General features: G+C 51.2%; 1 protein-coding gene across 8 annotated transcripts in view; it reads left to right on the top strand.

Moving 5' to 3' along the window:
* The window catches only part of BCAS3 (BCAS3 microtubule associated cell migration factor), a 421342-nt gene that overhangs the window by 377177 nt on the left and 16539 nt on the right, over positions 1-27626 (top strand). For all 8 annotated transcript variants that reach the window (XM_081160910.1, XM_081160913.1, XM_081160909.1 and 5 more), the window contains one exon: positions 23049-23216. In XM_081160910.1, the coding sequence (XP_081017036.1) occupies positions 23049-23216 (168 nt within the window). The remainder of the gene's footprint in view (positions 1-23048; positions 23217-27626) is intronic.

The following is a 27626-nucleotide window of genomic DNA, read 5'->3' as shown; positions in this document are numbered from 1 at the left end:
TCTTCTTTGCCAGTTATTCAAAAGCTATTTCTTTCGTTGCTTCCCTGAACCCCACACAGTGAGAAATGCAAAGATGCAAGGTGTAGGGGCCATCCAAGCAGCCATGTCCCCGCAAACGGAGTTATTGCCAATTAATTAATGTTGACACATGAAGGAAGTCTAATTAAATGGGTATTTGCCTTCTGGGCCTCAGTTTTCTCATCTGGAAAATGGGGGTAGTAATAATACCTCACAAAGTCTTGTTAAGGTTTAATCTATGTGTCTAACAGAGTAGGCTGATGGTTGCTGGAGGGTTGGCAGGATGGAGAGCTAGGAGAAAGAGATGAAGGGATTCAGAAGTGCAAATTGGTAGTTACAGAATAGTCCCAGGGATGTAAAGTACAGCACAAGGAATATACTCAGTAATATTGTAATAACTATGTATGGCGTCAGATGGGTACTAGATTCATAATTTCTAATCACTGAGTTATACACCTGAAACTAATATAACATTGTATGTCAACTGTAATTGAAAAATAAAAAATTATTTAAAGTATAAATAATAATAATAATATTGCAATAACTATTTATGATGCCAGTTGGGTGTTGGAAATATCTGGGGGAAACACTATGTATATGATTGTATAACCACTGTGCTGTCTATATACCCGAAACCAATACAAATAATATTGAAAGTGAAACAAATGAACAAACACAAAACCGTGTGTCAAGATGAGCATCCCAGCACACACTAGGTGCTCAGTACATTGTAGTTCTCATTCATTTCCCCTTTCAGCTACCTAACCCTTATTGGGGCCTCCTACGGACTAGACCCTGCAATGGGCCCTGGGGATGCCCTAATGGAGAGACCCAGGCAGTCAGGAAGCCATTAGCCCAGCCTAGGAGGGGAAACAGACATTAAACAAATAATTGCATAAATAAATATGTAATTACAAATCTCCCTGATCTTGCTCTTCAGGGACTAAAGCATCTTGCGTCAAGGCGGTTTGGGGTAGAGGAGCGAAATGGCCTATATTTCTAGGCTGGTAAAGCTGGCTGGGTGCAGAAATAGAGAGACGGGGGTCTCCTGGGTCTGTCCAGATGGTCTGACTGCTTTTCTCCAGTTATAAGAGAGGAATGACCAAAGGGTATCCCTCTGCCACTGCTCCTTCAGGGCTGCTCCAGGCTCAGAAGCAGTAGAGAGACGGGGTCCCCGTGAACCTGCTGTCCCAGAGAGCATCCATGCTGATTCCTGGCCCAGGGCTGCCTCCTCCTCTGGGTGCTGAATCCTCTGAGTAGTGCCTTCCTAGCACTGGGAATTCATGGCCCTTCATAGTGACCAGGAGAGAGGGAGAAAAAACAACTTTGGGCCAGATTTTCTTCTCTGAAATCCACAGACTTGAGTCTGGGCTGGAGAGTAGGTACCCGAGAGGGCCCCGCCCAGCCTGGCAGCTGTGGCCACCTACCAGATTGACAGCTGTCTTCAGACCTCACCCCACAGGGCTGCTCAGACTCCCGGGGAGCCCGCCCTGCTGGCTTCCTCTGTGCGTTCTGCTCAGATGTGGGGCCTGTCGACTTTCTTGATGCGAGGGGAGCTCCAGAGGCCCTGCCCCACCGGTGCTGCTCTGGATCAAGGCCTCGCTCAACTCCCAGCTCCCTGGTTTGCAAAGCAAACTTCAGCCTTGTACTATTTACCTTGGCAAGTCCAGGACCAGATTGATGATCTGCAAAGTGGATTTGTTATTTGGCTGTTTGCTTTGGCAGCTCTTGAAAGTGCTTTGCTGATTACAGTCCCAGATGTCATTGCATACATTACCCTGCTCTCTAACGGGGCTTTGAACACTTTAATTTGAACTACAAATACTATTAAGCTTTTTGCACCTCTTCTGCCTTTAGTTCTTGGATATTAAACATCAGAACAGACAGCCTGAGTTCCCTTAGGCGTCTTTCCCATTGTCTTTGTCAGCCTTCTCCCCATAGAGAGCTTCCGGCACGTTCTCTGTGGGTCTTTCTAGAAACCTGACTCACCTGTGCCCACCCCCAGCCCAGCTACCCTGGCAGCAAGCAGCCCTGCCAGTTCTTCGCTCACAGGTCATTGGCTTCCCAGTTGGGAGGTGTGAGGTGGTCACTCGGAGCCTGGCTGCCTGGTAATGCTGTCCTGTGTCCTTTGCTGCTCCATTCCACTCACCCACAAGGCTTTTCTCTCCATTTGCTGTTTGTTTTGATGTTACTGACAGCATTCTTTCGGGGAAGCTAGATTTAGGGCATGAATGAGTCGTGTCATTTGCCCATAGAGGACAAGGGTCTCACAAGAAGGGTCCAACGTCACACAAAGAGAGCCATGGCAGAACCAAAAATAACATCATGTTTTCCCACCTCACAGCCTGGAATTGCTGCCCAGGCTCCCCTTCTCGTGCTTTGTTTAAAATCACCTCACCTAGGGGAGTGGGGAGCAGAGTGATGGCGGTGTTTCTGAATGGGGGCAGTTGCTGGTTCATATATCTTTGGGGGTTATTGGTGGAGAGAGCTGGTGTTCCTGGCTAATGGTGAGGTATATGAGTCCGCGTTCTCCAAGGTAATTACTTCTTCCTGTTGTAAATAAACCATTAGCCAGGTCCTCCCCTCAGGAAGCAATTTAAGGCCCAAGGGAGGTAGCCGAAGAAGTCAGCTTGCAGCCTCCTGGAGGGGAGGCTCAGCTCTGCCCAGCCTCCCGGCCCCAGGTCTTCCCCCTGGAGCAACAAAGTGCTCCCGTCATCTCCCCGCCAAGCTTTGACAGGCTTCCCTTGGCCTTTGATTTGCCAAGCTCTGAACTGCCTCTGTTTTTGTTACTCTCAAAAAAAAAAAAAAAAAGACGACTTCTAGTTCACCTAAACTGAGAAATCGGGGGGATTTTTTTCACTGGTGTTATTGTTTCCATTTTCTTTTTTTGCTCTCACTCCTTAAAGGTCATTCTTTGGTCCAGGGCCTCCCCTCTTGGCCTTGCGTATCCGCAGGGTTCTTCGCTGAAGCCTTTCAGTGTTTCACAGGACTTTAGAGACAAAAAAAGTCTTCCTGGCATCAACAATTGGTGGCATGCCCCTGTGTGTTTCTGTTCACCCTCCTACCAACCCTGTCGGGAAGACAGTTCCAGCCCCATGTTCTAGTTGAGGAAACGGAGGCTCAGTGGGCCTCATCCAGCATCACCTGACGACAGCGGGGCTAAGATTTAAGCAGCCAGATCTGTGTGCTTCCAACACCGTGCTCTCCGCGGTGCTGCGTTTACTCACTGCTGATGTTTGGTCCCTCCTTCCATCAGGGCTCTGGCTTCTGATTTATGAACCTCAGGAGCCCATCTCTGCTGTAAGCACCTCAAAGGCAGGTTGAATGTCATGTTTCATTTTGGATCCTGGTGACTAGTACTGGACCTGGTTTATTTGAGGTGCCCAATAAATGTTTAAATTCCACTCGAGTGGTTCTGATTTGAAGCGACTGTGGCTGGTCGCAGGACTCGGTTGGAGGAGTGGGGGTGGAGGGGGGAGCTTTCAGCTTTGAAATATTTCAGTTGAAGAAGCTAATTCGCTTTCTGAGTTTACTTTAGGAATAGAGATTATGGCCATATTTTTGGCCACCACTCCCAAATTCTTCTAAACCTTCACTATAATAAGCAAATTGAGCAGATTAAGGACGTACTTAACTGCCAACTGGTGTTCTGAACTGTGTAAAGTCCTGGGCTGTGTAGGGCTAGGGTGGCTCTTTTTTTTCTTATATAAAAGATTGTGTGGGTTCTGTGAACTTCTCTGCTTTTTTTAGCTCTTCCTGTTTTATTGTGTTTGAAGTATCTTTGTGGTGACCTGTTGGGATAGGATTCTTCCATATGGAAGTGTTTCTTTAACTTTTTAATCATTTCTTTGGGGAAGCGGAGGGTTAGGGGTAGCAGATGTTTTTCTGGCTTTGTTTGCCTAGTGGAGGTAGGGGTTCTTGGAGCTGTGAGTCAGGCGCAACCGGCCTGTCAGGAGAAGGCCCATCCCAGGGGCAGGAGATGGCTGGTCCCCACTGGGTCTGGCAAAGAGGCCTATGTGGGAGGAGAGCCTTCTGCCCTCACCCTGATTAATGCCTTTTCCATTTCCCAGGAAAAATACATGTTCCCCTGTGACACTGAGAAAAGTTATTTTTTTCAGCATCCCAAGGCAAATCCTTATCAATCCTCAAATGGGAAGCCTGTCTGGTGCCCTTACCAAGGGGGGGGGGGGGAAGAGGAAAAATAAGAAATAAAATGAACTTTGTTTCTCTTCTCCGTGGCAGTCACGTCCCTCTTTCAACTTCATTTCCCAGTGAGCCAAAGCTTAACGTCTTGGTTTAAAAAAAAAAAAGAAAAAAAGTTGGAAAAACCCATCTGACTCTCCCATTTTCTCATGTTCTTTTGGACTCTGTTACTAATCAGCCTGCTCAAGAGGCATCGCGTGACCTCCTGGGAAGGTCTTCTGTGGAGGCTGTAGAAGCTGATGGTTGGCAGGCGCGTCGCGCAGCTCAGCCCGAATACCGGTTCTAACAGTGGCAGTTGGCTGTTGCCCTGGGTCTGTTTCACCACCTCGCCCCCGGCGCCCACCTCTCCTTCTGTCCCCAGGTCACCCCTGACAAGGCAGCGAAGGAAAGGTTTTGGTTCTGGGAGCGAGCGCCCCCGGGCACTTGCGCCCTCCTGACCCAGGCCATGAGGACGCGATGGGGACACGGGAAGGAGGGGCCTGAAGGGCTTCCCCTGGCACCCGGTCCTTTCTTGACTAGATCATGGCTTTGCACGTAACCTTGGGGATCTCGACACTTAGAGGCGGAGGAGACAAGTAAAGGTGTCAGCAAACGAGATCGAGAAATAGCAGCTAGAGAGATGAGAGGACAGCCAGTTAGGGCGGGATCCTGGAAGCCCGTGAAGAGGGGAGCCAGCTCTGTCAAACGCACCCCTGACCTGCTGACAGGTCAGGTTGGGTGAAAACTGAGAAACGGCTGTGGGATTTATTAATGGGAAGGTCATGGAAAAGCAGCTTCCGTGGAGAGGTGGGGGCACCACCCGACTGGAGCGGGTTCAAAGAGAGAAAGAGACGAAGGACGTTGTAGACAGCAAGTCTAGACATCTCTTCCCAGGAGTTTTAAGGGAAGGAGAGAAATGGGGTGGTAGCTAGAGGGGCATGTGGAGTCAAGAGGGTCTTTCTTTCTTTTTAATGGAATAAATATTAACATAATGATGACAAGAGGACATGGGATCTAGTGCATAGGTGGAGGGATTGGCCTTGGTGGGGGGAAGGGAGAAGGTATGGACCGGGCATCAGGTGGGTGGGTAGGTGCAGCAGTGGGACTTTCAGTTCCCGTCTCATTGCTTCAGTCTGCTTGATGGAGTAATAACAGGCCCTCAGCTAAATGTGAGAATGGTGGGGAAGGTACTGAAAGTTTGAGGCTAGAGGAGCAACCATGAAGTCATCATCCAGCAGAGCGGGCGAGCAAACGGGCTGAGGAAATATGATTAGAGGGCAGCGTTCAGGGCCCACGTGGAGTTAGTAATCATAAATTTTAAAGTAAGACCGGTTAGCACGGTGTGCTTTTTTCCCCCCAGCTACAAGTAATTGCATGGGGACAGGGAGCGGGCAGAGAGCTGGAGTTAACAGGGTTGCTGTTTTACCAGAAAAATTAGCAAAGGGGAAGAGGGGTGCGGACGCTGAGAGCGTGGGCGAGGAATTGATTCTATCGGTTGAATATATGGTGGGAGGAGAGGACACGGCGGGGCAAGATCAATGGACTGTAGACCTTGGCGGGGTCGAGGGATTGTTGGAGTTGGTGGTCAGGGCGAAGTATTTGATATTGAGATCAGGACAGTGTTTGAGAGTGTTGTCAGTTGTACCCAATGAATGGCCATGGCAGTGAGTGGCGGAGGGAAAGGAGGGGAGTGCTAGGAGTGGGGGGCTTCAGGAGCTGAGAGGCCAGGCGGTTGGAAAATGTGAATTTTTGACAGGATTCGTGCGGGAGAGAGTGATAGTAGATCAGGAACTAAAATCTTGGAAGCGTAAGAGGTGTGATGGGGAGGGAACTGGACAAGAGGGGCAGTGGCCAGTATAATCTTGTGAGACTGCCATCAAAGCTGGGGGTTTAATGAAACAAAGCAGAGAAGTCTGCATCTCTGAGGACACTGAGGACATACATCAACTCAGTCTAAGTCAACATACATCCCAAGAGTCTAAGGGATGTGGGAGAGAAATCAACCACAGGAAAGGACTGCTAGGCGGGCAGGGTCCTCAGAGGAAATCTTGATATTTCTCAAAATACGTCACTTTAGAGAGGGGAAATATATTCACTTTCTATTTTATTTGATTCTCTCAGCCACCCTTCAAGCAGGGAGGGCAGATACTTGATGGTCATTTTATGAGCATCCTCATGAGCTCCCCCATCCCGCTTCCTCACTGGGCCAGCCGCTCGCATGGGCAGAGAGCCCAGGCCTAAAGGTGGTCTTAGTGGTGCACTCACTCAGCAGGCACATCTTGGTCACCTGTTACAGCACTGGGCACACAGAGATGAACACTACACTGCAGAAATAAATGCAGCGAAGGGCTGGAGGTCCCTATCCAGGCGCTGCATGAAGAGATTTTCTTTTAAAGGGAAATGAGAACATTCCTTCGCACTCTAGAAAGTAACCTCTTCTTAGCTACTTCATCCTAGGCCACTGGGGTGGGTTGATTCATGGAGGGTTGGCACCAGTTTAACTGAGCAAACTGGAGGGTTTGGGGCACCCTCTCTGCTTGCCCTGCCCCCGTCAGCTCTCTCTGCCATGGTCCTTCATGAGCACACTGGCCAAGGCCAGTACCCTGCCCTAGCCAGGAGCAGAGGTCTGCTCATGGTTTGTAGCCACGGGGAGTACCTCCGAGTTACCTGGGGAGCTTTTAAAGATGGGTTTGCCCAGGTCTCAGTCTGCACCCTGAGGCCTGGGGCCAGGAGCCTGGAGAGGAGGCTGAGGGTGCTGCTGAAATTCACACTGTGATCTGGGACAGGACTTGCCCCTCCATACAGCTGAAAGCTCCCTCGCTGATTCTGCCAAGTAGCCCAGCTGAGAAGTCCTGGTTGAGGGAGCGTGTACAGAGGTTTGTGCCAAACAGCTGGATGGCACGATATCCCCCATCCCACTGCCGTTCCTCTACCAGGTCTGAGCGTGATCAGATACCTCTCCTGACAGTTCCCGTCTCAATATTATCCTCCAAGAACTTGTGATTATCCTCAGTCTAAGTCAAAAGCAGCTTAATTCCTCTGAAAACCGTGCCAGTTGGGCATTATGCCTGGAACGAGGGAAGCAGATCTGCGGTGGTGTTCTCTGCTCAGTTCAGCTCTGCAGCCTCCATGGGGCATCCTCTCTGTTTGCCCTGCCTCCCCCCTCTCTCTTCCAGGGCTTTGTTTGGTGCCTGGTTGGTGAAGTCAGCTCATTCCAGATGGACTGGGGACCTGGCTAGATGCAGGCTTGCCAGGGTATAGTTGGCCAGATGAAGTCTGGTTTGCCAGAGGAAGTCCTGGGTGGGCTAAGAGAGACAGGTGAGAGAGCCGGAGCCGGAGCTGGGGCCAGGAGCCTGGAGAGGAGGCTGAGGGTGCAGCCAGGCCAGCACCAAGCTCCCATCCGAGAGAGCACTGCAGTTGAGTCTGAGAGTCTCACAGGAGCTGGAACAGGTGAACGCTCATTACTTAGAGGAGCCTGAGTTTACCAGCCTGCCTCTTCCTTTGCCATTAAATCCCCTTGGTCTTAAAGGGCCAACCTCCTTCCAGTTGCTTCTACTTTATCAGAGACATGGGCCCCTTTATCCAAGACCCTGTGCTGAGAGTTGGAGTCATTGCCTTGTGAAACCTCCAACATCACCTCTAGGTCTTCTTGTTGAGACAGAGTCCCTCGCAGGCCCAGCTTCATCTTCACCAGGACTTTCTCTGTGCACTGATATTCATGTTCTGTCCAAACCTAAAACCAGATTCTCTCCTGCCAGGATAGAGACATTAGAGAAGGTGGGGATCCCATAGAGAACCAGACAGATGATCTCACTTCCTGGCGGGGCTTATTTCTAGTAGAGGAAGCGGGCAGACCAGCAGTCCCGTGACATGTGCTGGGATGAGGTAGGTTTGGGGGGCTCTGCTAGAGAGCGCACTGCAGGGGCACCTGACCTAATGTAGGGGAGGGCCAGGGAGAGCTTCCCAGAAGAAGTTCTGTATAAGCCACCATCAAGCGTGAGCAAGGCGGAGATAGAAAGGCCCAGAGATGGAAGAGAGCTCGGTATATTGGAGGAACTAAGAGAGGCTCACTGTGCTTAACCAAAGGGATGAGGGAGGGAGTGGGGGAAACGAGCCTGGACACGAGGGGGCCAGGCCAGCCAGGAACGTAGCAACTGTGGCAGAGTTGTGGGGTCCCTCTAGCACCTTGCTTATCGCTCTGGACAGGTATTTTCTGACTACTGAGATGACTCTGAAATAAACACACACACACACACGTGTGTGCAGATCTCACGGAATGATTACTGCTCTGTCCCTTCTCACCTGGAGGCGGCACAGGGTAATCTGGATTATAACCCATCTCCTATTGTGATCATCTTTTCCTTCCACCTTCAGACGCCACTCAGCCTCACACGGCACCAGCCATGTGACACGGGCAAAATCGAAACCCCCCCAGAACGTATTCAGTGGGAAACTACAGGCAGGAAGAGCTGTTCTCTGGGCCCCAGCTGACACCCCCGTCCCGCCTCCTCGGGTCAGAGGAGACTTCTGTCCCGCTCTGCCTGACCGCTGGCCGGGCGATTCTGCAGGGGCGGTTTCGTGCTTGTCACTCCTACGCTGGGGTCACTTTGAAGATGTATGGACTTCGGAATCTTTCAAAGAAAGAACTAAAAGGAAATCCCAAAGGCAGTGAGTTGGCAGGCGTCTGCCGAGAATGAGAGAGAGAGTTGTGACAGGTGTGGGGAGCTGGAGAAGAGGGGGGAACACAGGAGGGAACTGACAAGGAACAAATGGAAAAAAGGAAAAAAAAAAAAAAGGCCGAGGAGCGGGGAGGGCCTGGCTGATAAACTCGTTACAAGTGTGTGGTTTTCTGCGGTGCAGCTCAGCAGCCCAGGAGGAGCAGAGGTTTCAAGTGGTCGGATGGATCATCCTGGGCGCGGCTGGCAAAGCAGGCACAGCTGACAGACCTGGAGGGGCAGGGATGGGGGGATGATGAGGGTGTTATTGGACCTGTGAGCCCTGAACACCGGGGTGGACAGTGAAAAAGTGTCACCAGGAGGGAGCCTGTGGATGGGGTGATAGGGAGGGCTCCGGGGGCTTCCTTGGAGAGAACAAGGAGTGAGAGAAATCGACAGATAGGAAGTTTTATGATTAAAATGCGGGATTTCTTGCTTAAAATACTGGAAGTACCAAGTGCAAGATCCAGGTGAGCGAGTCGCTGGAATGAAGGTGAAAGTCACTGGTGTGTGGAGGTCAGTGAATTACAAGGCCGAGGGTGTTGGTTTGGTCACGCACCTGAGCATCACACCTTCCCAGCGTTTGGCAGTTGTTGTTGCGAAGGTGACCGTGGGGTGTAATGCCACAGTCCTCTTGGAAGTCCAGCGACGGACTGAGAAGGTCCGCGGATCCCCGAGACGGGATGGGGGGCGCTGTTCTCCGCCGAGTTCGTGGGCTCTGAGCTTCTCTCCTGATTGATCAGGTCTTTCCTTCGGAAGAGGTGATGTAATTCACAAAGAACATTTGTATTCCTCGGAGAAGAGACCACTTCCTTTTGCTGTCAGGTCATTTTAGCATGATTGAAAAACCAGGGACAAAACCTTTTTCAAATGCCTGAGAGGAATCCTCGATGAGATGTCTAAAATCCCGGCCGCGGGGTCCTGCCCAGAGGCCTAATGCAAAGTCTCTTTGCATCTCAGCTTCTTCCAGAAACGGAAGGAAGACCTTCGCCAGGGCACTGGGAGATCACCGGGGTAGTGGCGCCGGGCACTGTGTTGAACACGTTTGTTTCGGCCGTCTACGTTGAACCAGGAGAGCTAACTCATTTGCCCAACAGTATGCAACTATTAAGTGACAGAAAAGGGGCCCTAAAGCCTGAGACTTTAACCGTTTCCTCGTCTGCCTCTCCTAGACTCTGTGAGTACAAAAATAAGGCAAAATCTCGCAGTGCTAAGTAGAGGAGGAGACATCAGAACAGACCACGTTGTCACAGTCCCCTGCGTGCCATGTCAGAGGGTGTGCAGGCAGAGTGAGCATGCGGCCGAGGAACCGTGCCCTGCCCAGGTGACTCCAGGAGGCTTCACGGAGGAGCTCGAGCTTGAGCCTGCTGCAGAAGGTGGCTTGTCGGGTCGCTTGGCACCTCTTGTCCTGTTGGTCTGAAATGTGGCAGCTCCTTCTCTTCTCCCTGTGTCCTGTTTTGCCCCTTGGGCCACAAAACAAACAGACAGACAAACAAAAACCACACCTATTTCCTTTTCCACAGAATTGCTCTTTAAATGTTTGCACACTGGAATCGCAGCTGTGTCACTCTTTTTCTCCAGGTTAAACCACCTCCATTTTTTCTTCTTTCGTTTTAATATTCTCCTATTAATCCTCACTCGAAGTTACGTTTTTATTGATTTTAGAGAGAGAAGGAGGGAGCGGGAGAGAGAGAAACATCGATGTGAGAGTGAGACACCGATCGGCTGCCTTCCGCGCGCCCCCTACTGGGGGCCGGGCCCGAAACACCGTTCGGAAACAAGCAGAGTGCTCGCTGAGCTTCGCAGACGTTCCCACTCCTCCAGAAGCCAAACAGCTGACCGCTATCCTCACGCCTCGCGTATCTGGAGGCAAGCGGCGAAAGCACCAGTCTCAGGCCATCTGGCTTCTGAGAGTAAAATCAGTACTTCACGTACGGATTACACGTGATAGTCTTGATGGTTCCATCCCATGCACTGTCATTTGAATCTCAGCATAGTTTTGAAAATTACGAATAGCTAACAGTAATGACTAGAGTTATTGTTATTCTCTTACAGTGGGGAAAGCTGGAAGTTAAGTGACTTGCACAAGGTCACAGAGCCAGAATGTGCCAGAGCCGGAACCAGCAGTCAGCTTCCCACTCTTAGCCCAGCGCTCCTTCCACCAACAGAAGTTCAGTGACCTTGTAACCATTTCATCTCTCCAAAGGGTCGGGCCCCACCCCCATCTCACAACGATTTAATAAGAGATAAGAAGGTTCTAGATGAAGAGAAAAGATTGCTCCCAGATTCACAGGGTACAAGCTGCTGCTGCTGGGCCTTGACGGTAGATACCACGGGCAGCAGGTAGAAAGAGGAAGGATGGCTCACCCGGTCACGGGCACCAATACCCATTGTGGATCTTGGGAGCAGGAGAGCCCCTTCCTCCATCAGAAGAGTATAGAGCTCATATCCAGGCCTCTTCGCTTTCAAGGGAGGCCCAGGAAGGGTAAATGACTTGCCCAGGAGAGTTCTGGTGAATTCGCAAGTTCACAGAGCTGTTTGGTAGGTGTTTCTGCAACAAACACAGCTTGGTGTGTTTTTTTAATTTACTTTTTTTATTTGCAGCCTGAGGGATATGAGAAAGCTGTATCTAGTATCTTCTCAACCCTAAAGGCATTTCTAAACCTCAGATGAAGCACGATGAGAACTTAATTCTTTCATTCAGCTGTTACCCCTAACTCAAGGTTAGATGACAGGCCCCTGTCTGTCTGACATGGTAACAGGAGGTCTCCAGGCCCCTCCCAGAGGCCCCTCGGCGCCGTGGCTTTTTTTCCCCCCTCTCCTTGTGGATGACTGTGATCTTCCTCTAATCTACCATGTACCCCAGGACCAAAGATAAAGAGAGAGGTTTCTGCACACACAGAAACATGCTCGTTCTGGGCTCGCTCTGTAAACCTGTTCCTTGCATGACCGCAGCAGAAACAAAATATATTGCTTCCTCCTCATGGGAGGGATTGGCATTTCTTACACAGGGACAGGGTCGAGGAGGCTCTTCTGGCCTTTCTGAACTTCCTTCTCAGCGAGGGAAATGAATAACATCCTGATTGGCCTCAGTGGAGTACCAGTGGGGGGAGTCCTGGCCCCAGGCTCCAGCCCCTGCCTAGGAATTGCTCTGCCCACAGGCGCCAGACTTGGCACACAGTGAGACCAAGGAGTGGAGGGAAGTCATTGCCAGATTAGCAGTTATTTGGGCATTTTCACACTTACTAATGAAGTGGCCATTTTACGAGGCCTAAGCCGAGCCCCCTCCGAGGAAAGCTAGGATTCCCCAGCCCTCTCCTACAGGCAGCCAGGCCAGAGGGGAAAGGGCAGGGACAACCCACGGCCCTGGCCCACCCTGCGCAGCTTGCAGACAAGGCCTCGAGGTGCCCCGCACGCCCACTTGGCTCCTGGACTGTTAGCAGGAGGTAGGAACTTTGTTTGCTTAATAGAGTGTTAACCCCAGGCCCTAGAACTTGTGTTAACACTTAACACAAGGCTGGAGCTGAGGGGAGAGGCCAGGGGACTGGCAGCTGAGGGTTTGAGGCTTGAGCTGTGGGTGGGGAGGGAGGAGGAAAGGAAGGGCAGACAGCAATGGAATGGTAACTGGATAAAGTCGCTGGATGGAACGGAGCTGATTGGCAAGACCAAGGCTTCCTCTGCTCCTGTCGCAGGCCACGTCTGTCCCCTCCCTGGGCTTCGCTTTCCTTGTCTTTAAATGAGTAGCTGAAACCAGATATACTCGAAGGGACCAACAGCTGAAAAATGCTTTGGGGACAGGCCAGGGTGGGGAGTGTCAGCAGCGCTCTCCGGGTGTAGTGCACACAGATCCCTTGAGATCAGAATCTAATGCAGTTTCTGATGTATTACGTCTGGGCCTGAGAGGCTCCCAGGTACTTTGAGGCGCAGAGGCGGGGGGCAGAGCGCAGGCCTGGCTTCTCGGGCCACACTGCGCCCCTCACTTCACCCCAGCTCTGCTCCTCGGCTGCGAGTGGGGACTGGTGGGAGCTGCCTTGCGGGGCTGCGGTGAGGATTACGGGGAAGGCCTGGGTAGAGCAGTGTGCAGGGGAAGGGATCACCATCACCGTTGAGATTTCCACGCCTCATCGCTCCCCCTGTGTGTTCCCAGCCTCTCCACTCATCCCTGCGCGCTCCCTGGTTTCCACGCCTGGGCTGCTGAGTCAATGTGACCAGCCAAGGCCGAACCAATACTCGGATGTGTCAAGACAGGAAATGACAATTCCCAGGCACCCCATGCTTTCAGGTGTCCCGCAAGCCCCAAACACACCCTGCGTGATAAGTTAGGTGATACCACACTGAGCCGCCCCCCCGCCCCACCGGCTGCAAGACCGGGAAATGAAGCCAAAAGCCAGGGATGTCCCTGTAGGACAAGGGGCCTGAGCAGGCTCTAGGCAAGTTCTCAACAAGGTCAATCCCCAGCCCACCCGGCCATCCCCCTCTGCCCCCACCTCCGGCAGCCATGGTGACTTCTCTATAGGGTGCGGTTTGCTCACTGAGGAGCCTCACAGAACTTCACAGCTCCCCTGTGAGGCAAGGAGCTAAGGTGGCTGAGCCAAGTCACTTACCCGCCCTGAGCGTCAGTATTTTTATGTGTAAAATGGAGTCTACCTCGTCTGCCCTGCCTCTGGTACAAATTGCTGGGATCCCACAATCAAAATGAAGTCATTATGTGCAAATGTGCAGGGAGTCTGTGAAACTGGGGCAGTCTCCTCCATGAGAGACCCGCTGCTCCAGGGAGTTCACTCCCTGCCCCTCCATGAGACCACCTCCCCAAAGTGGAATATCCTTAGAAATCTAAGATGAACACAGGATTGTAGCTGGGTTTTTCCCTCCACCCCCTTACAGCCCAATAGCATGAGCAACTTTAAAGTTCTGGAATAGGAGGACTGAGCTGATAACCCCCTCACTGGTACTGTAGCTGTATTTTCAAAATGGAAATTTAGCATAGATTTTAATGGGGAAAGTATAGTCTTTGGAGCCAGATGAACCTAGAATTAGAATCCTGATGATACCCTTGATATTGTCATTTTGAGCAAAAATTTTACTTCTCTCGGCCTCAGTTTCTTGATCTGTAAAATGGGAATATCAGCACCAACTTCATAGACTTGTTGGGGTGATTTCACTGAGGTAATGCATACAATGTGGCTATGCCTGGCGCAAATAGACACTCAACAAATGTGAGTTCTCTTTCCTTTCCTGATATCTGATCTGGTCACAGAAGTAATTATTGGGAATTGGAACTGTCCTAGAAAAGCCAGTTTGTGTGCGTGCTTGTCTTGAGAGATACTGTTCCATGGGGTTTTTCCATCCACGTAGCTGTTACTTTTCCAAGGATGCAGTGTATTCTGAGCCTCATCGTAGGAGTCCTGTAACGGAATGCAGTGTGTACATTCTCTCCACCCTCAGAAGCAGGCCAGAGCATCCTGAAGGGAATATTTTCATATTTTGCAATCTAGCTGCAGAATGAATGTTCCCTTCCCGTTTGGTCGGGGAGAAGCCTTGATTGTGCCAGGTTTAAAGCAGAGGAGGAGAGGGTCTCTGGGATCCTGTCTGGGAAATGCCAGTGTCAGCTTGACGTGGGAAGCTCTCTCGTTTGAGGCACCTCCTCAAACAAGGTCCGAGGGTGGAGCTGGTGGAAGTTCTCCTACTGGGACCTGCAATGACGACTGATCTCTTGGGCTCCCTGGCAAAAGGCGGGGGCCCTGCTCAGTGACCTAATGATGTGTGAGGGGCTCAGACCTTCCTTGAAAATCATGAAAGGGTGTCCCCTAGGAAACTGTCCTATCTAACCAAGAGATAGTGGACATATAGGAAGGAGAAGGGCAGGGCAGGGACAAAGGTGAAGGCAAAGGGACTTGATTTAAAAATCGACCCCTTCCAGAGCTGCTCTTTGGCCCTTTCTGATTTGATGTATGAAATCTGTAGCGAGGTGGGATTGTTTGTGACGTTTCTCACGCAAGTTGGTGCACATTCCTGATGTGATCAAAAGGAAGTGTGTCAGATGTGCACAGGATGAGTCAGCATCGCGTGCAGCCAGCCACGGCCCCGGGGGACGAGTCAGACACGGCCTGGAGCTGCCGGCTCACCTGCCCCCAGCGGGGTCAAGCACAGGACAGCATGAGTGTGTCTGTCACAGGACATCTTTTCTTCTCTCCCAGCTTTTTCTTAATGTCTGTTTATTTTATGCAGATAACAGAAGTTTTAGGGAGCATAAAGAACAGAAGAGTCCCATATAACCCAACTACCCAGAGGCAACCGTAGTTAATAATCTTTTGTCGTGAGGCATTTAAAATGATTTTTGTTTCCTTTACATTGTTCGGTGATACTAACGGTATAATTTTGTTTTGCTTTTTTTACTTTAACATTATCTTTAAAAATCTCCTCTGTTATAAACATAATTTTTCATGACTACCTAATATTCCACTGCCAGGCCGATGTATGATTTACTTAACAAATACCTTATTGTAAGGCTCTGTTAAAGCGGCAGCGAGCGTCTCTATGCACGAAGGTTTGTTGGCATCTTAGATTCTATACTTGGGCTAGATTTCTGGAAATGGCTGACTACCTAGGTCAGTAGTGGGCATATTTTTAAAACATTCTTAATGCATATTACCCTTTAGATAGTTTATGCCAGTAATATTCCCTGGCAACAGCAGCCTTTCTCATCTCATCCTTACCTGTGTTGAGTATGATTCTGTTTGTTCATTGAAGAATTTTAAGGAGCTGAAATGCCCTACCCCCACCCTATGTAGGGAGCTCAGGGGAGATAAGGGACCTAACCTCAGAGCTAAGAGGCCCCTTCCCCCGCTCTCCTGTGCCCCCTGCAGGCATCCTCAGAGAAGTCGGGGACACATACCCCCTTAGATGTTGTGCCTCCCCCTCAAAGGCTCTTGCTATGTAATGACACAGAACCGCTCAGCTCTTGTGATGGAGTTGCCCAGCCTAGGAGCTGATGTGACTGTTCCTCACCCAGTATCACTCCTCTAGCTGCTTGTCATCTGGCCCAGAGGTGTCCCCAGTCACTTTCTTTACTTTCTGATCCTTTCATAGAATCCCACTGCTCCTAAGAAGAGCGCTCACAGAGCCCCAGGGCCTTCCTCTGTGTCTGAACAGCCCTGGGCACTTTACAAAACACTCTTTCATGTGTATCTCATTGGATGCTCACACAGCCCTAGAAGGCAAATATTTGTTCCCCTGTTTTACAGGTATGTCATTTTCCTGTGGCTGCCATAACAAATTACCACAAACTTGGTGACTCAACACAACAGAAATTTATTCTCTCATATTTCTGGAGGCCAGAATTTCGAAATCACAGTGTCAGCAAGGTCACACTCCCTCCAAAGGCTCCAGGGGAGAATTCTCCTGGGCCTCTTCCAGCTTCTGGTAGCTCCTGGTGTCCCACAGCTTGTCATAGCGTTAAGTCCAGTCTCTGCCTTTGTCTTCACATGGCCTCTTCCCTCTGCATCTAGGACCTGCCCCTCCTTTCTCTCATGAGCATACATACATCTGCAAAGACCTATTTGCAAATGAGGTCACATTCTGAGATGGACTAATCTTTTAGGGGGACCCCATTTAACTCGCTATAGTAGGTCAGGAAACCAAGGTCCAAAGAGGCTAAATGACTTTCCCAAGGTCATACAATGAGACAATAGCCGGAGCTGGCATTTGAACCCAAGTTTTCTGCTTACCATGTGCCTTTAATTATGTTAAAAAAAAATTTTTTTTTTTTAGATTCTTATGGTGTGACTGCTTCGCTATGTTATCTGGTTCATAGGAAATGGAATTTGGTACATTTTACCCTAGGATACATCAACATGACCTCACCATTAATTACCCTGTTAGTGTATTATTATTAATGACATTGACACTATTAGCCCATTTCTCCTCCATGTGGTGAGGGGGAAATTAAGACCCGGAGTAACCATGAAGTTAATGGGAGAGTTCCAGTTCCAACCTAGATGGCTCGATTTATAATCTACATTCTAACCTTTGCAGTTTGAGTTGTGAACGTTGTCAAAGCTACCACTCTGTGTTAAATCGCAAAGAAATTCTTGGTATCTCCATGGCTGTTAACTCTTCTTCCCTGGCTCAGGGCCCTTTGATACGCTGGCCACACGTGGCTGGCCGTTCATGGACCTCTGATGAACAGTGAATAATTCCCTGCCACTAGTGGCCCTGGGGGCCTGTGAGAACAGATGTCCACGACATCGCCACATCTGGAACACCAGCATCTCCTGGCCTGGCTTGCCAGCTTTAACATTTTCTCCTTTCCTTTCTCTTGCGTCTGAACTAGAGTAGTAAATCCTTCAAAAAAATGAACTAACCCCCAAATCCAAACCCCAGAACCAAATGGACATCCAGAGGACGAACCCAGCGCCTTGTCACAGTTAGGCGAACGCTGGGTAATCCGAGCCCTAAGAGATTGCCGGGGTCTAGGCCCCTTGGCTCTGTACCAAGTCTCTGCACATGGGATTAGGATTATTTTGAAAACCACCGGAAAGAACTGAGAAGGACATATGGGGTCTTCACACTTCCTCACCCTCCCACAGTGACCGCTTTCTGTTAGTCATGACATAGTGCATCTTGACACCGTGAAAGATGCCCGCAGCCACATCCGAGCACCAAGTAGACCGCCTGTCCTCAGCCGGCGCTTGCAGGAACCACCCTGCAGTGCAGGGAAAGGGGCCCTCCGGCCCGGCACCGCTCTCCGGCTCAGTTTGCTGCGCGCGTCTGGAGGGCAGGCGAGGGGATGCTCTGGCGGTTGCTTTCATCGGGCCTGGGATCATTTCTTAGTTATTGTGGACATCATTGTTACCGCGAGCTCTCACCTAGAAGGGCTGACGTCGTGAAGAACGCTGTTTAATTACAAGTTTTGCGCTTGCTGCCTGGCCTCCCTGGTGGCTGGAAATCTGATCAACAGGCTCTCGTCAGGCCCAAACCCTGGGCTGAACCTAATTGATGCAAAACGGAGGCTGTGCCACAGTCTCCTAAATAGCCCGGGCGTGATTAGACACTATCAGCTCAAAGGAGCATCCCGTCTCCCCCATGCCACCTCCACCCTCTGGGCTCCCGTGCCCCTCAACAATGGCATACAAAAGACAGAGCACGTGTTCCCCTGGCAGCACCAGCAGCTGCCAGCCTACCAGCTGTCACAGCATGCCTTCGGTGGGTTCCTGAAACCCAGTAACCTGACCCATTTCTCCTCTGCGGAGAGAGTGTAATGCTGGATGCCAGGCTGGGAAGCAGGATCCGGGAGGCCCACCTGTATGAGACTGGCTCTCTGTGCCGTCCGAGGCAGTTTGCTTGGGTTCTTCCAATTCCCAAAATCACAGATCTAAACTAAGCGCAGAGAAGGCAGGAGAAGGATATTGCGACATTGTTTTCTGCTCACGTATAATCTCCTTCCTCCCTCCTACTTAATTTTAGCTCCTTTTTCTGCCTATCTCCGCCTCGTTCCTCCCAATGCTGGCCCTGGGTGTTCTGGCTCTGGGTCCAGCCCAATGGGAATTAACCCTAAAGCAGCTGTCAGATGGTCATAATCGGTCCATCAACAAACGTGTTCTGGGGAAGCATGCTGTACAAAGTCCTGTGCTTGTTACAGGATCGGGGGGAATCCAGCCCACGAGGAGCTTCTAAACTAAGCTGGAGAGCGTATCACGGGAATAATGTCAGGCAGTCTGGGAGTAACACCGTGGGACTGATCTCATCACCCTGGGATCCAAGGATGGACTTCGGGGGGATCATAAACGCCCCAGAATTGCTTACATAATTTTATGTGTGCAAACACACATTTTGGGGGGTAAGTTCATAGCTCTCATCAGCTTTGCCCTAAAGGTAAAGAACCTTTCTGAAGGAGCACGCGTCATAACTGGGATAGTCTCTCCAGGTTTCACGGGGTGGGAGGCAGCCCTTAGAGGCGAGGATTCTCAGGCGGCATCGGGGAGACTGTTCCACGTAGAACCGGGGACCTTAAGATACCTCACCTCTCCCAGCCTCAGTAAAATGGAAATCTGGGAAATGGTGATAATCGCGGCTTCCCAGAGTTCCTGAAGGACCGTGAGGGTTTTTTTTTCTTTTCTTTTTTTGGCTCCCTTTGTGTCCCCATCCCTCCTTACAGTGCTTGACTCATATCATAGTGGACACTAATCAATATTTGATGAGTGTGCGAGTTAACTGAAATAATAAACGTGAGAGGGCTTTTTAAACAGCAGAGCGCGGCTTCGGCAAAAGATCTTTGTCTCTAAGTACGTGTATTTTGTGCTTTGCAAACAGCCTGCATTAAGTGTCCTCTCCCCTTGAAACTGACCCTTTCCCCCGTAATGGGACTCAAAGGGCCAGCCCATCTGATGGAGTGTCTCTGGGCTGGCCAGATGAATGATAGCTGTGCCGACAACACTGACAAGACATGCAGTTGCCTAAGAGCCCAGAGGTGACCTCACCCTCCGAGGGCCTGGCCTCTTAACCCCAGCGCCTGCTGACACACACACACCTGCAGCCCTTCTCTTCAGGACTGGCAGACTCCACACTGGCCCGGCCGGGGTGGAAGGCAAGGCAAGGAAGGGGGCGACCCACAGCCTCTGCTGGGACTCCTAGCACGTAAGCAGGACCACTGAGTGTATCCTCTGAGACAGGATGGTAGAAACGATTGAATGCTCCCTTGCGGAACACTTTTTGTATCGCCGGCCTCCTACCCACACCTTCCTATCGGCGCTCATGCTAAGAGAGAACAGACCTTCTATCAGTGTTTGTGTCCCGTGAGCTATCCAGTAGACAGAAGGACTCACCACGTGGGCATGATCCTCCGAGGAACCTGCGCTGGCTGGAAGGGGGAAGGGTGTTTAACAGGCTTTGGTTGAAGGGGACCAGAGTCCTCAGAACAGGTTAGGAAGGACAGAGGCGCTTTCCCCATCCAACAGTTCTCCCTGCGGGTGCAGCTAAGGGAAGCAGAGCCGGTGGAATGAGCTCCAGGCCGAGAATGAGGAGCCTGTGTCCCAGTCTGCCACATGGAGACGCCAAGCCTGCCACCCAACCACTCTGAGCTTCCGAAACCGGGGCAGTACCTGGATTACTTTGCAGGGTCATTGTGATCGTGCAGATGTCTGGTGATGCTTCAAGTGGCATAACGTCAGACACACCTGTCATGATTCACTTACATGTGAGGTCACTCAGGACGTGCAGAGCCTCACCATGTACGCTTACATTCACCTCATGCAGTCCTCACAACGGCCCTACAGGATTGTATGGTTTTCCCATTTTTACGGGTGAGGAATCAGAGGCTCAGGAGGGTAGAGCTTGCCCAGAGCCACACAGCTGCTATGTGTTAGAGCCTGTACTTAGGTCCAGACCCATTTCCACTCTCCACTAACTCGTGATTTTCTCCTGCATATCCCGTTGCTTTGTCTCATGAAATTATTGCAGACTCCTCCGGCCTTCACCACCTGTCATGGACCAGGCCCACCCTCTCACCTGAACCCTTCTTGATAGAACATCTCGCTGGAATTTTTCGTTTGCTTACTGATTGGGCCTCTGATGTTCCCCTTGGCCCCGCCGTCAGCTCACCTGCCCTGACCTCTCAGCAGCACTGACTGAGCACCTTCCTGGGAGCAGGAACCCTGCTCTTGTGAATCGAGGCAAAAAAGGCCATCCCCTTCCCATCCCCGGGCTCCGGGACATCTCTGTCCATGTGAAAGCCGCCCCTCAGCCCTGACTGCGCGGGGAGGAGGAGCGCCCACGTTTTATTGTTAATCCTCTCTTTTGGAAATCACTCGGCGTAGATTTCCCAGGCAGACTCTTCAGAGAAACAATGATGCTACAGATCTTGAACTTGTCAACTGAGAGTGGAGCAGCGGTGGGGAGCTCAGACTCCCGGCGGGGACCTTCCTTAATCTCTCCCCTCCTTGGAGACAGAGAGTTATTAGTTCCACTTCAGAGATGGAAAAAGGAGATAGAGGGACTCGCCGAACACCACTTAGGGAGTGGATCATAGAATCAAAAACCTGTGTCATCAGTTCCTGTGTGTCCTTGGGGACCGGGCTCCCCTGGGTTGTTGCTAGTGCTGGCTGAGCGGTGGCTCTGGGCTGGGCACTGCCGGCCTGTGACTCCTGCACAGGGCGGGCCCTTGGAGGGCTGACACTCAGAGCACCCCACTCCCACTGCCCAGCGCCTCACTCCCTCCCAGACCCACATCCTGACCGTACTTGATGGACAGAGAAGGTGATACAGGGCAACTCCCCACTTCCATGTCCTACCTGAGAAGCCGGTCCCCAGCAACCCGCTCCCAAGGTGGGCTTCTTCTTGGGGAGACAAACAGATCCTGCCAATTCTCCCAGCCCCAAGCGTCTCCCCTACAATTAGGTAAGAGATAAATCAAAGCCCAACTTGGCTGATGACATTCAGGAGCCAGTGATGACCCTTGCCACACATATAAATCCCAGCGGGCTGGCCGCGGGCCTTTGTCTGGTCAGGAGAGCTCGGGATTATCTGGCCTCTTTGCTGATGTATGGAGTCGCTGGCTGTCGGAGTGTTTACTAACGGTTATCACCTCAATGCTGCGGCCATTATCAGAGGCAGGGCCGCCTGCCGGGGCTGGGGCTCGCACCCTCTCTATTACCACCTGTCATTGGCAGAGAGTGTGCGCTGACACTGCCCAGTCCCGACTGCCGAGGGGAGATAGTTTGTGACGGCTGATCAAAGAGTAGAAGCAAGGCCTGATAAAGAGTGTGTGTTGCGTGTACTTTTAACTCGGGGAAACATTGGCATTTGCATTTTCCCCCCCATCTTCCTGGTGCTGGCAGGAACCGAGCCCAATAAATGCAGTGGATTCGGTTACCTAATCGCTGGGGAAATGGTATGTGCTTAAAGCAACAGAGCATGACTGTAATCTCTTTCCAAGAGAGAGTGGATGAAATAAGCTTTCACAGAAGACTTGCTGTATAATAAAGTAGAATAATTTAAATGGAGGCTTTGAAGTGAGCTTGCGTGTAAAATCTAACCTTGGCATTCGGCAGAGCACGGTGTACGTTCTGGAATTTGGGAGCAGCTTCGGATTAAGGGAAGATATTTGCCGAAGATGCTATCACCCAGCTCTTGCTGGCATCCCCCGAATAGGGCCCCGGCTGTGCACAGGCCCTTGGGCAGCTGGGATGCTACAGCCGTGGAGCAGAATGAGTTCTACATCCATCGAGTATCAGGGATCTTTCTTTTATTGTTTGTTTTCAATTACAGTTTACATTCGATATTATTTTGTATTATTTTCAGGTGTACAGCATAGTGCTTAGACAGTCATATGTGTTGCAAAGTGTCCCCTCCCCATATTTCCAGTACCCACCTGGCACCTTACATAGTTATTACATTGTAACAACAGAGATCTGAGTTCTTGAACCAAGTCAGCCTCAAACGTGCAGTTGGGTTTGGGGCCATAAGGTCTCTGAAGTTCAAATGTAAGGTGAGGAGTTGTGGTATAGGTTATAGGATATAGTAGCTTAGAAAGTTTTTTCTTTTTTTTTAGTTTAAGCTTTATAACCCTCGTTTTAAGTGAATTTTAAGGGTAAGCTATATTGTATCAGAGAAAAGTAGCGATGTCTTGGTTGAACCTGGGAGGGAAGTTCCCTGCCCTTGACCTAGTTCCTGAGCAGTCTCTGGAGACTTCAGAGAGAAACAGCTGAAAAACGCACTCACCCAACAGCATGGAGGTCATTTCCTGGAGGTGTACACTCTCTGATCCAGTGGCAGAGCTGTTTCTTTCTGCCCTGCACATTTGTGTGTGCGCGCACGTGTGTGTGTGTGTGTTTTAATAGATTTTGAGAGAGAAAGAAACATCAATTTATTGTTCCACTTATTTATGCATTCGTCGGTTGATTCTGTATGTGTCCTGACCTGGGATCGAACTCGCAACCTTGGCATATGGGGACGACGCTCTAACCAACTAAGCTGCCCAGGCAGGGCCCACATTCATGGTTTGTAGTGTCCTCTCCTTCATCCGTCCTATAGGAGAGCTACAGAGGCCCCTGGACAAGTGGGAAGCTGGTGGTGGGTAGACAAAAAGAATGGCCTCTGACAGCGTGGACTCAGTGTGCGGTGTCCCCTGTGCTGCAGGTACCTTCGACCGGAGCGTCACCCTGCTGGAGGTGTGCGGGAGCTGGCCTGAGGGCTTCGGGCTGCGGCACATGTCCTCCATGGAGCACACCGAGGAGGGCCTGCGGGAGCGGCTGGCTGACGCCATGGCCGAGTCGCCCAGCCGGGACGTCGTGGGATCCGGAACAGGTAACGTGGCATCACACTTCCGGCCTGACTTGGTCACGACTGGCACCTGCTGGTGTGGAGCTTCTTTGGCGGGAGAGGGTGTACGTTTGTTTTAACCATTTATTGCTTTAGTTAGCACTCTGATTGCCGTCTGCTGTGGATGCTTCCAGTAATGGGAAACCCTGTGTAAAGGGGAGCTCCCCTGGAACTGACTCCTCCTAGGTGGAATAATGCATACAAAAAATGTTATAATAAACACAGCTGTATTCTGTTAGTGGCTCCCAGAAGGATGCCTTCTCCAGGGGAAGGGACCTCCTTGGAACCTCTAAGGTTTTCAGCAACCCTTAGGCACCGAGTGCTAAGGCAACACGCCTGCTTCTGCCGTGCTGGCTGCCTCACAGATGGGCAGGGGTCAGTGGGCCTGGCACCTGGGAGGGGACGTGCATGAAGCAGGCAGGGATGGCTTGAGCCCGCCAGCAGCCTTCTCCTCTGCTGCCTTTCACCTTGTCTTGCCTCTGAGAGGGCCCAGCAGCTGGGGCCTGGGGTGGCTTCTTGCATCCATAGAGCAGTCAGAAGACATCCTTAGGTGATGGGTGAGCCCTGCCCCAGTGAGCAGGTGTACACACGCACACACACACATGCACACACACACACACAGAGCATGCACTTAGGAAAGACCTGCTCTCTTTTTTCCAAAGCACCTCCACTGTAGATATCTGTGCTGTTCGTGACTGCTCTATGCCCAAGGAAGACTGCCCCACAGGCTCTTCCCAAGCTTCCTGAGGTTAGCGGGAACTCGTACTGGGTCTAGCGGATCCTGGCTGCAGGCCCTCCCGCTCTTGCTTGCGTTTACTGTGAACTGCCCCTTCCCTGCTCCACGTGCCCACCTGGAAAGGGGATCCCAGAGAAGAGCAACTTACAACCCTGGGGCAGGAGTCAGGACCAGCTAGATGCAGAGAGTCCAAGCATTTGGGGCAGGGCTTGAAATGCCTGACGTTATCACACAGTCTCATTTCCCAGCGGATCCTCTGGGTCTTTTGGATATTGGGGTTCAGCAGTGAAGCTTTTCCTCTCCCCTTCCTCATCCCATTTAGTCCCCATGTTCCTGCATGAAGAAGACAGAAACACCCTGCTCAGCTTTCTCCCCACAGTGCTAGCTTTGTGCCTGCCCACAGTGCTTATATAGGAACAGGATGGGTGCAAGAGAGGGACAAAAGCCCTTTAGCTAGAGAAGAGAAGTGCCTTCTCAGGCCATTGGAGACAGCCACCTCTGAGGCCCAGCCTCCTTGCATAGCCAGGTCCCAGTCACTCGTGCAGGTCCTGACACATGCACACTGTCACTCTCCCTCATCAGAAGCTCTCCAGCTGAGGAGCAGCTCTGCTACTTCCTGGGGCTTTAACCCCATTTTCTTGGGAAGCTGGCCAAAGCAAGGAACACTTTCCCTTTCTGAGTCTCACTCAGGGCACAGCCTCTCCCATGAGTTTCTGGGGCCCCAGCCCAGCTCACATAAACCAGGGCCCAGTGTCCTGGCACTCACTCCCCGGGAGCCGCCCTTCCAGGGGCTAGAGCAGCTGTCCTCTGACGCCGTTCGGAGCACCTCAGCGGCATCCAGCAAGCAGGTCCGGAGGTGCCTGCAGTTGGGGTTGGGGACTCCAGCCTGGCACAAACAGTTAGTAACCTGAGCAAAACTGGCAGTGAGTCATCAGCCAGGCAGCTGAGGGATTCAGGAGAGACTTTGTGGCCTTAAGCAGGTTCATGAAATTTAAAAAAAAAAAATGAGAGAGGAAATTAAAACTGCATGACCCATGGGTCAAAAAATAGGGATGCCCTTCTTGAGCAGAAGGATTTCATGTTCCTTCCCCTACTGCCAGCAAAAGAGATTCTTCTGGGCTTCATGGACCACAGTAAATGTGTAGTTAATTTTTTTTTAAAGCTCTGCCTCGAAGTTCAAGGCCAGCAAGTAAAGCAGATAGTGTGGAAGTTAACCGGTTTCCCTCTGCCGTTGTTGAGAATCATGTCTCACATTTTAGAACTGCAGATAAAGCGTCGGCCTGGCGGTGCAGCCCGGGGCCTTGACAGGACAGCCGAGCAGCCCCCATGCCAGCGAGCCTGCTGCCCAGAGAGAGCCAGGGAAATACAGTGCGACGCTGGATGAGAATTTCCAGCAGATCGCCCTTGGCCCATGGCAGCCTCTCAGTCTCTCTCTCCCTCTTCCTCCAACCCCACTTCTGTGGGTGGCTCATAAGATAGGGTGACATCCAGTGTTTGCCCTGTTAGGCACCAGAGATGACCAGCCCCTGTAGTGCCTTCCAGGAGACACTAGGTTTAGTGTAGCCACTGGGACTGCTGGCCTCTTACCAAGGTATGAATGGAGCATGCTCTCATGGCCCCTGACCCCGAAGCCCAGTATACAGCATGCCTCACTCTTCTGCAGGGTTAGCTAGTGACGTGCTGGTAAATGTTTAACACCCAGCTCTCAAAAGGGAAGCAGGAAAGCCCTGGTTGGTAGCATTTGGGGATTTCTGTCATGTAAAAACTCATTATGGCCGATTTTAAGCTATCAACATGATGTCAGTCATCTAGCAGAATTCCTGAGAAAGTGACATCAGCTTATCGACTTATTAATTACTCCAGCACCCCCCTGGTAAGCTGTTCTATGGTGCAACTCGGCCCTCCCCGCCAGTGCAGCAAAGCCTTTCCAAACCGTACTGTTCAGAGCGGTCTGTGACCCAGCAGCTCCATCCAGGCCCGATTGCTGATGACAAATGCGGAATCTCAGACCCTACGTGGCCCCATGGAATCCGCACCTAAATTTAACAAAACCTTTATGCACGTTCAAGTTTGAGAAGGTCTGTGTTAAAGCCTGGTGAGCCTGTGAGGCAGGTGTCAGTTCTGGACTCCCCGATGGCTGCTGACCACTTAGTCTAATCAGATCACATGTGTGTGACTTGCAAGTCCGGCTCTAAAACAACCGGCCCGATTGCTTTCCTGCTAATATCATCACACCCCTCGCCCCTGTTCATGCTTCCATTGTCCCCGCACAGCAAAATTCCAAATGGAGGTCAGTCTAACTCTGCTCTTACGCTTAGGTTGCTGGAGAAAAATCACAAATTGTTCAGATTGGTGCTCCTATGAATGTATGAGCACCATACAGCAAGCCCTTGCAGTCCTCTGTTCCTTCTGCATTTTCCTACCACCCTCTTCTAGTCTCAGTTTCCACTCATCTTTTGCAGCAGAAACCAGTGCCCAGAACAGTGTCAGGCACACCGTGGCTGTGCGGTAACTACCGAAGGAATGAATTCTACAGTCAACCTAGACGTTAGTCTTCCCGTTACAGCCCCTGCTTACTTCTGTGGCTCGTGGTCTGTTTTCATTCCCTTCGAGATTCCCCAGCTCTCTGGGCCTCTAAGAGTTTGGCTATTCTTTTTGATTTTTTTTTTTTCTTCATATTATTGTCTCTCACTCTCAGAAGACGGCTCGGTGGTGGTCGTCATTTGAGAAACCTCTTGACTTCCTGCACTCAGACCCTAAACATTCCTGCAACAACCTTCCCCCGCCTCCTGTCCCTGCCCCCAGACCACCCAACCACCGCAGCCACTCACCAGTTTCCCTCAACACTGTCAACGAAGCCGCTTCACCCCAAGCCTGGCCCTGTGACCCACACTCCGTGACCTTGACCTTGCTTCACCAACACTCTGCTGGCTTGGTTTCTGCCTCCTGCCGCTTCTCACTCCCTGCCCTGAGTTTTCCTTGTCTGTCGGCCTTACGTGTATTTCTCAAGGCCCTGCCTTGGTCCTCTTTCTACCCCTCAGTCAGCACAGGGCAATCCCCTCCGCTACCGTGGCCGCAGACACCATCCACACGCTGACCACTTCCAAACAACCTCCTGGTTGGCTTTCTCTCCCCAGCTCCAGAACCATCTGGACAGTCACCTGCTGACATCTCCACATCTCCACAGACTGACGTCCTCTCCCCCCTGCCCTGTCCTCCCGGGTTCCCCCCCATCTCACTGTGTCCAAAGCGCCTCGTGACCAGCCGCTGCCCTGTCCCCAGACTCCTGTCTTGCTGCTCCGTCCCTGCGGCTCCAGCCCGGCCAAACTCCCCGCCCGCCGGCCAGGCCTCTGCACATGCTTCTCCCTCCGCCCGGAACGCCGTCTCCCGCAGCCCCCCCGTCTCTCCATCACCCCCCCTCAAAATAACTTGACTAATTCCTGCTTAGCAGACATTCCTTTCAAAATTGCCTTTTCTAGAAAAGTAGAATTTTTGAAATAAGCAAAACAGTTACTTTTTCCAGTTGTTCTGTGTCTAGGGAAAGATATAACCTAATACCAAAAAAATGTTTTAATAAACACCTGGATACATACTAAGTACCTTTTCTCTTTAGGCTTTAATTCTTTCCATCACTGTTGAGCTAAAGTTTGTCTCTGTCT

The sequence above is a fragment of the Miniopterus schreibersii genome, assembly GCF_964146895.1.
Source record: "Miniopterus schreibersii genome assembly, chromosome: 16".
NCBI lineage: Eukaryota > Metazoa > Chordata > Mammalia > Chiroptera > Miniopteridae > Miniopterus > Miniopterus schreibersii.
The sequence above is the reverse complement of the archived record's forward strand: the minus strand, read 5'-3'. Positions and strand labels throughout refer to the sequence as shown.